The sequence below is a fragment of the Dreissena polymorpha genome, chromosome 4 (assembly GCF_020536995.1).
Source record: "Dreissena polymorpha isolate Duluth1 chromosome 4, UMN_Dpol_1.0, whole genome shotgun sequence".
NCBI lineage: Eukaryota > Metazoa > Mollusca > Bivalvia > Myida > Dreissenidae > Dreissena > Dreissena polymorpha.
Window position 1 is genome coordinate 74,061,040 of NC_068358.1, and position 12,770 is coordinate 74,073,809.

The 12,770-nt window shown below is 34.3% G+C and overlaps 1 protein-coding gene across 4 annotated transcripts in view; it reads right to left on the bottom strand.

The window, feature by feature from the left end:
- LOC127876829 (secretory carrier-associated membrane protein 1-like) overlaps window positions 1-6,236 on the bottom strand; it is a 30,594-nt gene extending 24,358 nt beyond the window's left edge. The window contains exons 1-3 of one of the 4 annotated variants that reach the window (XM_052422308.1): window positions 6,024-6,236; window positions 812-904; window positions 63-92 (exon numbers count right to left, since the gene is read on the bottom strand). In XM_052422308.1, coding sequence (XP_052278268.1) covers window positions 63-92; window positions 812-904; window positions 6,024-6,080 — 180 coding nt within the window. In that variant the 5' untranslated portion in view covers window positions 6,081-6,236. The remainder of the gene's footprint in view (window positions 1-62; window positions 93-811; window positions 905-6,023) is intronic. The other 3 variants (XM_052422309.1, XM_052422307.1, XM_052422310.1) reach the window with 3 other exon arrangements.
- Between the last annotated feature and the right edge of the window lie 6,534 nt (window positions 6,237-12,770).

A 12,770-nucleotide genomic window follows, 5' to 3' on the forward strand; every position in this document is an offset into this window, starting at 1 on the left:
AATCAGGAAAGCTTAAAAAAAATAGTTACTGTGGGAATAGAAAAACCATCACAATGAAATACCTCCGGTTGAAGTAAACTTGTTTTCTCAGCCTGAATTTGAATATAATAAGGAAAATATTGATACTAGGAATCAAACTGTCCAGTGTAAGCAAGTGTCAGCATTTTTTAAATATATTGAACTTTTTCAAACTTTGTTGGAATTACTAATTTTAATACATAGATTCTTCCATAATTATTTTTGTTTTGAGGAGATGAATGAGCGTCAAACAGATAAAAAGCATACCTTTATTTGGGATCCTTTAGAACTTCCCCCAAACATTACAACTTTTACAATTGGATTGGGATTATTATCTCCTCTTGTACCAAATTAAATTATAAAATCAAAGTATGTAAATAATTTATGTCGAAAAAAAAACACATACAATTTTACTTCAAATAAAACTTAACTGATATCCTAATTAATACAAAAATAGAAAACACAAATATTTAAATAATTTATGTTGAAACAATTAACATAATGTGAACAATTTTGTTATATTACTATATTATTAGTCCAATAAAACTAAACTCATTTACTAATAACTTTACTCTCCTCTGTGAAAAATAACAACATTTCATTAATAGTTGCAACCAAAAACAATCAACAACAAACATGCATTTATAACAACTAACAATTATACTAATCAATTTCAAATCACCAACAAGTTGACTTAAATTAAAGAAATTAATCTGAATATCCAGGATTTTATTACTGCCATTCAATTTAAGGAATAGTTCAAATATCTCAGTTTTTTAAAGTTTAAAATTACCGCTGGTCTTGTCTGGTTATCCTCTGCAAATGGGTTGAAATCGTCTAAGCCTGCTTGTCGGCCTCCACCTCTTGCCTGCTGCACAGAGGGATCCTACAAGGGTACATTTGTGTCGTGTTCTGAGAAAACTGGGTATAATGCATGTGCGTCAAGTGTCATCCCAGATTAGCCTGTGCAATCCACACAGGCTAATCAGGGACGACCCTATCCGCCCACGGACTCTAGATTACACGGATATGAAACGGGACCGTTACGCCAAATATCTTGTTGTGTCTAAGTCACGTGACCGTGTCGTATCTGTCGATCTTTTATCGAAGCGCCGATGTTATACATTTGATGTACCCACTCACGTATTTTGTTAAATTATAGTTTCATTTCTAGGCCGATTTTGACAAATTATATATCATTAGAAAGCTTACGTAATGTAGTTTTCAGATATATAAATATATATTAAGTTTATCTTCTGATTTTGGCAGCTCTGCGAGTTATAACTTTAACTTTTGCAAATATCATACCGTTTTGGAGTTTTAGAATCTAGATTTACGGTTGACATGTTCGTACTTTATACCGATTTGTAGCGTTTATATTTGGAGTTCAGTTTTAAAAATAACATCTTGCTTAGGAGAATAGAATTCTGTATATGATAGAAAAAAAATTGGTTTAAAAATGAAAGCAAGTAAGGAATGAAGGCGGAAATAAGTAGCGCGCGGTCCTAACGAACCGAACTGATGGCGATTATGCTTTTGTTTAGATACCGGCCATTGTATTTCCTTTGCCACGCTCATTATATTTTTTATGGAATATATTGAAATATTTTGTTCTAGAGACATATCCATAAAGCTAAGTATTAATGAAGCTTAATAAATTTACGATTTCAGCTCTTGATTATAACACAGAAAGGGTGTTAATTTTATGATGAAACAGCGTATACAAATGTATAGCGGACCCTCTTGATATTTTTCGGCTTTGCATACTTCAAATATAATGGGTGTCAAAACATTCATCGTTTGTTGTTTATTATCAAAAAGGTTATTATGTAAAATTATATGAAAGGTTAATAACCATAAATTATCATTTAATTAAAATTATTTCAAGATTCTTGAAAATCACGGTCAACTGTCTATGCATGTATATTGAAATATCTTTATAAGTTAACAGAGTTATAAATATTTAGAATTCTAAATTAAAACTCTGTATTATTTGCATTTTTTTGAAAGATTATTTAACCCCGTTGTGGTCAAATGAGAATGCTGTTTTTAATTATGTTGTTCCGTACACTACCATACACTCTTTATAGGACTACAAAATGACGGAGTTTTTTTACCGGTACCCGCTAAATACGTTAAATGTTAAATATTAGATTTTTTAAATGTTTAAAATGTACATGTATAGGTATTAAGCACTTATAATTATTGTGATTTAGCTGGCTGACATCTATACAGTATTTAGTTTATGGCAATCTGTATGGGCAGATGACTATAAATGTTTTCAATACGCTACATATCTTATAAACGCAAAATTGAGTATTTGGCGTTACATTACTCCAAGAAATGACCACTAATACCACGAGAAGACATGGAGGTATCATAAAAAGTGTAATCTGACCAGACATTGCCACCTGTGGTTAGGGACCAATATACAAGTATAGGTCCCTGCTGTGGCGTATGACACCATAGTGTTATTTAGTATTGGTCTGCACAGTTTCTGATCATAACGAGATAATTGGTTTGTGCTGAACACAGGGGCAATAAAACCACAGATCTATCAATAAACAAGATTATTGAGATATCTTTTTTTGAACACCGCGATAAAAATGCTCAAACCATGGACTCTAGATTACACGGATAAGAAACATGGCACCATTCTCAGAATCATCACTGCTATATGTGTAATCACCTAACAATTCGTCTAAAAATAATTTATATATTTGAGTTGAAGACGATGTACTGTTGTTTAAGTCTGAATAAACTATCTGTCTGCCTGTCTAAATCCAAGCTGTCATCGTCCCGGTGAAAAAAAATCTGATTTTCAATAGTTGAACATGATGCCCTGATGTCAAAATACGAAATGACCCGCATAACACGGATCGTGATTTTCAAGAATCTTTAATAAATTGATAATTTAAGGTAAATAACATTTCAAATAATTATACATAATTACCTTGTTGATAATAAACAGCAAACGATGAATGTTTTTGACACCCATTTTATTTCAAGTATGCATGCAAAGCGGAATAATATCGAGAGGGTCCGCTATATACGCTGTTTCATCATAAATTTTACACCCTTTCTGTGTTATAAACAAGAGCTGAAATCGTTAATTTATTAAGATTCATTTATAATAAGCTTTATTGATATGTTTCGTGAACAAAATACTACAATATATTCCATAAAAAATATAATAAGATGGCAAAAGAAATTCAATGGCCGGTTTCTAAACAAAAGCATAATCGCCAAGACCGTAGCATCAGTTCAGTGCGTTAGGAACGCGCGCTACATTTTCCCGCCTTCATTCCTTAATTACTTTCGTTTTTAAACAAAATTTTTTTCTATCGTATACAGAATTCTATTCTCCTAAGCAAGATGTAATTTTTAAAACTGAACTCCAAATATAAACGCTACAAATTGGTATTAAGTATGAACATGTCAACCGTAAATCTAGATTCTAAAACTCCAAAACGGTATGATATTTGCAAAAGTTAAAGTTATAACTCGCCGGGCTGTCGAAATCAGAAGAAAAACTTAATATATATTGATATATCTGTTTACTACGTAGCGTAAGCTTTCTAATGATATATAATTTGTCCAGGTTTTTTTTTTCCACTTTTTGGGAAGATAGCCCATGGCTTTGGAATTGGGAATTTTATCGGCATTTTCATGAAATTGGGAAAATAAATTAATTAGCTTTTTTTTCCACACGAAAAGTCCACTGATTAGGGAAAAACTAAATTTGATATAACCCTTTATAATCATTCAAATTAAAAGAACAAAATCATATACTGTGAAACCATTTATATTCGACAGCACAAAATTTCGCCATTTTTATAAAAATGACGATTTCGTCAGCACATAAATTCGCCGATTTCTGATTTTGAATTTAAAAAAAATGCGTCAGTCAATATCCGATTTGTGTGTAATACATATTCGCGATCAATCGCAGTTGCGAAAAATCGTGGTACGAATGCGGGAACACACTTGGGAATCACTGCAGGAGGTGGGGCCTGTTTGTCACATGCCAATTAACTAGTCTTTTGTTATCAAGGGACAGTCATAATATCAGACCCTCATAATATATGCCTTTCACACGTTCATTGTTATGATTAGCGGACAAGAAGGATCGAATAACCGTTAACGAGTGTTTGTAACAACAGGTCAATTGCCAATTAGTCTTATTCTATTATTATAATTGCCATACTGATAACAATTTTATTAAAATGCTGTCGATACTGTTTTAAAACTTTTTGTGTTATACAAAAGAGGTTCCAGATTGTTAAGTGTTTTTTTTTTCAAATAAAATGCTTTTTTATTCTGATATCAACATTAAAATTATAAACTCTATGTGTGTGTTTGTTCTTAAAAAGTAAACTACCGGTATATAAATCAATTATGTCAATAATTTAAAAATAAATAAATTGATACATATAAAATAGTAATAAGTGTGGTTAAACGCAACAATCAAACAACAAACTGCAATTAAAATAATCTTTATTTATTTGTGATAAATACGCATGTTGATCACACATCGTCATCTTTTCATTAGGTTTATTGTCTTTCATCGGCATTCGCTGCGTGATGGCTAATATGCAACACCCCTGAAAAACACAATGCACCTAATGGGTAATAAAGTTATAAACAATTAGCGCTAATTCATTACCATTCTACATAAACGAAGTCAACGCATTCGATACAGCTGTACTGCACACGCGTTTTAAAGAAGTGTAACGTGTCAGTTAAGTACCTTGTGTAATCAACATCCCTTTGTGTCAAAACCGGATTAATCTTGATTCTGAAACAGCAGTGAATGTGTGCATGGATTATGTTGGAATTGAATGCCTCACGTCTGCGGTAAAGTTTTAAAATATTGTTCAACTTAGTTTGTTTTTTTGTTCAAACATAGAGCATGATTGTTCGTTAGGATCTTAAATTCGCCGATCGGTCGACTGACGAAATTTATGAAAATTAATGCCTGACGATTAATAATGGTTTCACAGTAATACTTTGTTAGATGTAATTGAATTAAAAACGAGATAAAATATACATTAGACATCTTTCTAAAAAAAAAAAAAAAAAAAAAAAAAAAAAAATGTTTTTTTTTTGTTTTTTTTGGAAATTGGGAAATTTTTGCCACATTTTGGGAAAAAAGTATACTTTTTGGGATTGGGAACATAGCCGAATTTCGGCTATAAAATCGGGCCAAAAAAAACCCTGTTGTCAAAATCGGCCGAGAAATGAAACTATAATTTAACAAAAGACGTGAGTGGGTACATCAAAATGTATAACCTCGGCGCTTCGCTGTACGCTAATTGTAAAAGATCGATAGCCACAACACTTAAAAGGCGCGGTGGTAAAACATAAAATGTGTATTTCTTGTGTTTAACTCGCTATAAATCCATTAATATCAACGGGAATATACTAAAAGTTATATTTTTTGAAAGAGGAATTAATAAGCAACACGATAATGTATAAACCAATAAAATCGGATGAATAGTTTTTGCATAAGATTGAATTTACTACAGTAAGGTTCAAATACTCGATTCATCTCCTGTCAATATACACTCCGTGATCCGCCTAAACGTATCTTCGGTAAGCAGGGACTTCCTTGAAACTAAAAATGTCATAAAAGCGGAAAGGGTCGTCCCTGATTAGCATGTGTGGACTGCACAGGCTAATCTGGGACAACACTTTACGCACATGCATTATGCCCAGTTTTCTCAGAACACGACTCATTTACAAATAAATCTGGTTGTGTGTAACCTAATGTGAAGGTTTTAATGACTAACGTCAGTAATGATGTAAAATGTGGAAGGGTGAAAGCTTTCATCTGTGTTATTATGTGTGAAGTATTAATGTAAAATTCATTTTCCAATTGAAATGACATGCAACTGACAAACTTCACAAGCATGTCATACGTATAAATAAATACAACACCAACGAAACGAAAATATGAAAAACACCGGTTGTCTTGTCGATTCATTGGACATTTTAATACTCACAGAAAACGGATTAATCGCCTCGGGATCAGCAAACGGATTGCTGTCGTAGTCAGACATGATTTTTCTATGTCTTATGATTCAAAATCACGAGTAAAAATCGATCTACGCTCCAATATCAAATTTGACAGTTGTTTTGATCTAGTAAGGTGTCCAAAAAATATGGCTAACCACCAACTTCCGTTTGGCGCATGCGCATAACTAATGTGTCACATGCGTGCACGTCATCGACAGAATCAATAATGACAAATTGCTCACGAGTAAATGAATGGACATTTCAATTAAACATATATTAAATACGCATAGAAACCCAAAAATTCTATTTCTTTATCCAGTAGCCTACAAAGATGTATTCAAATATCAGACGAAAGATGAACGTTAGTTACATATGTCAGAGGCGTATCCACAAATGTTTGAGATGGGGGGGGGGGGCTCAAGCGGGGAGGGTGCGGGAGGGGTGGCCCCTCTCGTCGTCGAATTTTTTTTTTGAAATTGCACATTTAAATGATGCAATTTTCTGCTATCTAATCAGCATTTTGCATGATAAAAGTGCATGTAAAACAAACAAGAACTTGAGTTCAGACATCAAGTGTGACAGACACACAGGGTAATTCAAATGTTTCTCAAACCACTAAAGTGGTGGGAGACATAGTCTTTATCCAGAATTTTTTAACAGTGTTAGATGGGTGGACCTCCTATTTAAATGATTAAGTTTCATACTAGCTAAGTAATTCTTCATATTTGAGTCCTTTTAAATTTCAAAAACTATGGATGAACATCAAAGCAATTAGCGTTATTTGTATAAAAAATATATTGCCATTCATTAAGTGTGCTGTTGAATTTCACTGGCAATAACTTGTTACTCAAAAGGATTATCACTCTCAAGAGCTAATACGAATTATATTCATCAAATAAACTTACCGAAAAATTAATGATGATTGTCCATTGCATTCGACTAAACTCTTGAATTGCTACACATTGAAATATTGTTTTTCACAAGTCCCATGTGGCAGCCATTTTTGTAAACATTTACCTATTTAAATTCATGATAGAAACTTACCGAAAATATAATGATGATTGTCCATTGCGTTCGTCTAAACTCTTTAATTGCTACAAATTGAAATATTGTTTTTCATAAGTCCCATGCGGCAGCCATTTGTAAACATTTACCTATAGCTAAATGCATCGATGAATTTCATTAGTTTGCAATAACAACTATGTATGAGTATTGGTGTTGCTTCATTCTACAAATTCAATATCTTCTATACCGGTATATATATTCATTCTACCGTTCATCCCCCCACTCTCACTGTATAACATGTGTTGTTGTTGTAAAAAATATAGGAAGTCTAAATATTGTACTTTATATTGTACTTTGTTATATTGCCAATATTGTATTTATTATATACGTGGGTGAAAATAAAGTTCTGTTCTGTTCTGTTGAACTTATCTCCTTTAGCCTATCAAATAGCGCAGTTTTTCACTTACGGTCAATGAAGCGTGCAGTTTAGCTGGCGAAGGTTAGATCGTCTGTTCACATGCCTGGAGGCTAATCACACAAATCGACAGCTGTTTATGGCCTAATTAGGGGCAACTGACAGGAAATACACAAGTGGATTGAAACTGTAAGGGGCTAATTTTTTTTAATCGTATCTAGCCAGCCAGCTGGGGGAGGGGGGGGCTTTAGCCCCCTAGACCCCACCTATATATGCCTCTGTATGTATTTCTTTATTTTTGTGATTTGTTTTATTGCCTGTTTCATTCTCTAAATGTTTTTTATGTGAAAGTTTGTAAACTACTTGTTTACACTTTCACGATTGATTAATCAAGGAAATCACCGTTATAATGTTGTTTTCTATTAATCGTCGGTATTAGTGGTATTAGGAAGCATGTCATGGTTCTTTTACTTATTTACAATTAGATTTCCCTGCTTTGTTTTGGTGTCTGTTATTAATATTCTGTAATCTTGCTTGTCCTCTTGTTTGATGTGAACAAATATAATAATTATACCAATGCCACAGAAATATATTTCTACAGGCATCAACATTTGCACATTTAGTCTGTATTTGAGAAGCCCACACAGTAACTTTCAAAGCCGCCAAAACGAGAGAACGAAAAATATACCTGCAAGAACGACAGAAAGCTAGGGCGCCAATACAAACATTCTTAAATTTCGCCCCTTTTTGCTATTAAGTTTGAAGATCATTAAGATTAACAGATGCATGCGTTTAGTTAAATCATATTCATATTCTTGCGGTCAAGGAGTGCAGGTGAAGCATGCGTATCGCCGCAAGTTTGCCGTGCAATTTCAATTTTGAAAACCAAAACACAACTGTTCCTGAAAATCATACTTCTGGTGTGTTTTTTTGTTTTATCGTAAATAACATGTAATGAAAATTAATTTAACACAGCAATGACGTGCACGTTCAAGGCTCGAGGAATATATCAAATGGTATCTGAGGCATATTGTCAATTTTGCGATCCTTGAGTCAGTTTCTTACGTTAAATTTAAACCAGTACTTTCGTGAGAACGATCTCCTTATTGCTGGGCGGACACCATTTAGGCAGCGACATGCAACTTTATGGTCTCAATAATATATTGTCACAATAATGACTATTCTCATTTTTTTGGCAAATATCCAACATGTATTAATGTGATCACTTTTAATTTCGCGTGTATATCAAACAGATATAATTGGTGCAAGCTTTAAATTTTAAATTGTCATATTGCAAAGTTGCAGTACGATTATTTCAACACACACGAAAAAAAGGTTATGACAATGACAACACTGTTTATATAAAAAACATCATTAATTTATGGTCACTGTATGATGATCACGGATACATGTCTGTTGTGATACACTAGTATCTGATCAAATGCATGCGGCACGTATCTCGAGGTGACCTAGGTCGTCGTTCGATGCTACAATCCGGTAAAAATGACTGCAATTAAAATAAGTCCTATTTTACGGATACATGTCTGTTGTGATACACTAGTATCTGATCAAATGCATGCGGCACGTATCTCGAGGTGACCTAGGTCGTCGTTCGATGCTACAATCCGGTAAAAATGACTGCAATTAAAATAAGTCCTATTTTCGTGAATATATAGCCAGTACCGGTAATTAAATCAGGAATGAGTGATGGGATAAACTCCAGGGATATACTAACATACTACCGCATCAGGCGAAATTTTGAACACGCACACGTACATTATCGAAGAATATTTAAATGCAAATACAAAGTATGCAATTGGGTTAAAATGATGTTAGTAAAATGGTGCAAAAGACGGGGGTCTTCGCAAGGTCTTCCAAGTCCCTGCATTGTGGTACACATGCCTCTCAACATGTATATAGGTACTACTACGTGATTTTGCACCAAACGGAAGCACGTGTACCCCACCTTTTCCTCGAAACGGCAGATGCGAGGACAAACTATTACTATTGTAAAAAACAAAGATATCATCATGAAACTTGGTCTATAGGTAAGCCCTTTAACAGGACGCCAATCTTCCAGTCTATTCGTCTGTCTTAGTGTCCTCAAACAAAGATAAAGAAATCTCGAAAAGAAGAGAAGAAATATAATCATCATTCTCGGAATACATTTTTGATAGATGACATGATAACGTTTCCCTCTTATGTCTCAAGAGGTAAAATGCCACATTGACTATCCGGCAAAATTCATAAGATATAATCATAAAAGATAATTTACATACACAGTTAAAAAAAATTGGCTGTCTCCGGTAAAATTATCGTTGATAAGCGTCACACACGCTTTAATATATTTTTCAAATATAATTATAGTAATGATTATCCATACATATAACGATTTTCTTATTGAAATTTCATTTCCTGTATAAAATTCATCGATTGCTATAATGTAAACATCGCATGTATGTATGGATTATATACTTGATTGTCAACGTGGTCATTGCATCCATATACGATACGCCGGTAGATTGTAGTTTGCATTACCCATTATCGGTATACTGTTCGAATGAATCCACAGGTCTGCGTACCAGCTGTAACAATAATTAGCGAGAACAAGCGGCAATCTACTTACCGAGTAGCTACTTCAGAAACCGAGATGACCAGCTGACCACGAAAGATCAATACGTGAAATCCGTATCCTACAAGCAACAGAATTTATCACCGATAGAGCCGGAAACCACACGAGAATACATCCGTCCTGTGAAGATGACTTCCAAAGGCCAATATATTGATTCAGACTAGCGTCCTTGCTATAAAATCTGTGTAGACGAATCGATGCAAGCTCAGCTGACGCCGAATATATGGGATTGGAAAAGCAATATGCAATGACATCGCGAGATTCAGAAGGGCTTTGAGCATTGAAACACACACACACACACGCAGCCCCCCCCCCCAACTCTTCTAAAAGCGGCCAAGCACACCGTATGAAATCTCGAAAGACAATATCAAAACTACTGACGTCAATTATGTTTTAAACGAGGTGAAGATCAATATATTTTTGCCACATACTTCAGTTTGCAAAAATTGACTGGCATGTTCCGTGACTTGATTTTCTAACTCCCAAATCAATTATATTCCTTTTTCACAAGGACTTAACCTATTTGCTTTGAAAAAGGAGGTCATACAAATATCTGCTCTTCGTCGTGTTGGTCACACATACGTTGAGAGGATCATGAATCGCTTGTTAAAGAACTGTGCACAATAAATTGAAATCCGGGAGATTCACGTTTTTTCTGTCTTGATTTAAGCTATAAATACGTGTCAACATAGCGAAAGGTATCGCGCTTGTTTGAAACAAGAGGGCCATGATGGCCCTGGATCGCTCACCTGACTAACAACCTTGCTACATCAACTTAAATTCTATCAGACCCATACACAATCCCAAGCCAGCTTTCATCAATTAATACATTCTGACAAATTTTCATTAAGACGTGATGAAAACTGTGACCTTTTTCATCTACACAAGGTTTTACTAGAATTGGCCCGTTGACCTAATTTTTGACCCCAGATGACCCATATACGATCCAAAATCAGATATTATCAAGATAAACATTCTGACAATATTTCATTAAGATCAGATGAAAATGATGACCTCTATTGTCTACACAAGGTTTTTTATTATTTGACCTATTGACCTAGTTTTTGACCCCCAGATGACCCAAATACAATCCCAACCCAGATTTCATCAAGATAAACATTTTGGCAAAATTTTATTAAGTTTGGATGATAACTGTGACCTCTTCTGTGTCTACACAAGTGTTTTTAAACTTTGACCTAGTTTTTGACCCTAGATGACCCAAATTCGATCCCAACCCAGATTTTAACAAGACAAACATTCTGACCATTTTTCATTAAGATCAGATGAAAACTGTGACCTTTATTGTCTACACAAGGTTTTTCTATGATTTGACCTAGTGACCTAGTTTCTGACCCCAGATGACCCAAATACAATCCCAATCCAGATTTTATCAAGATACACATTCTGACCAAATTTCATAAAGATTGGATGGACACTGTGTCCTCTAATGCCTACACAAGGTTTTTCCATTATTTGACCTAGTGACCTAGTTTTTGCCCCAGATGACCAAAATACAATCCCAACCCAGATTTCATCAAGATAAACATTCTGACCAAATTTCATAAAGATTGAATGAAATCTGTGACCTCTATTGTGTACACAAGGTTTTTCTATTATTTGACTTAGTGACCTAGTTTTTAACCCCAGATAACCTAAATACAATCCCAACCCAGATTTCATCAAGATTAACATTCTGACCAAATTTCATAAAGATTGGATGAAAACCGTGACCTCTATTGTCTACACAAGGTTTTTCTATTATTTGACCTAGTGACCTAGTTTTTAACCCCAGATGACCCAAATACAATCCCAACCCAGATTTCATTGAGATAAACATTCTGACCAAATTTCATAAAGATTGGATGAAAACTGTAACCTCTATTGTCTACACAAGGTTTTTCTATTATTTGACCTAGTGACCTAGTTTTTGCCCCAGATGACCCAAATACAATCCCAACCCAGATTTCATCAAGATAAACATTCTGACCAAATTTCATAAAGATTGGATGAAATCTGTGACCTCTATTGTGTACACAAGGTTTTTCTATTATTTGACTTAGTGACCTAGTTTTTGACCCCAGATAACCCAAATACAATCCCAACCCAGATTTCATTAAAATTAACATTCTGACCAAATTTCATAAAGATTGGATGAAAATGATGACCTCTATTGTCTACACAAGGTTTTTCTATTATTTGACCTAGTGACCTAGTTTTTAACCTCAGATGACCCAAATACAATCCCAACCCAGATTTCATCAAGATAAACATTCTGACCAAATTTCATAAAGATTGGATGAAAACTGTGACCTCTATTGTCTACACAAGGTTTTTCTATTATTTAACCCAGTGACCTAGTTTTTGACCCCAGATGACCCAAATACAATCCCAACCCAGATTTCATCAAGATAAACATTCTGACCAAATTTCATAAAGATTGGGTGAAAACTGGGACCTCTACTGTCTACACAAACAAATTGTTGACAGACACAAGCACGCACAACGGACGCCGGACATCACACGGTCACATAATCTCACCATGTCAGCTAATAAAACAATTTGGAACAATTTAGTATCATTACTAAATCAATAAAAAGTAAAATGAAAAACATGCCTTCACCAGGATTCGAATCTTGGACCCATTTTACGCGTTACCACTGGGTTATTCGCTTACTCCGGCAT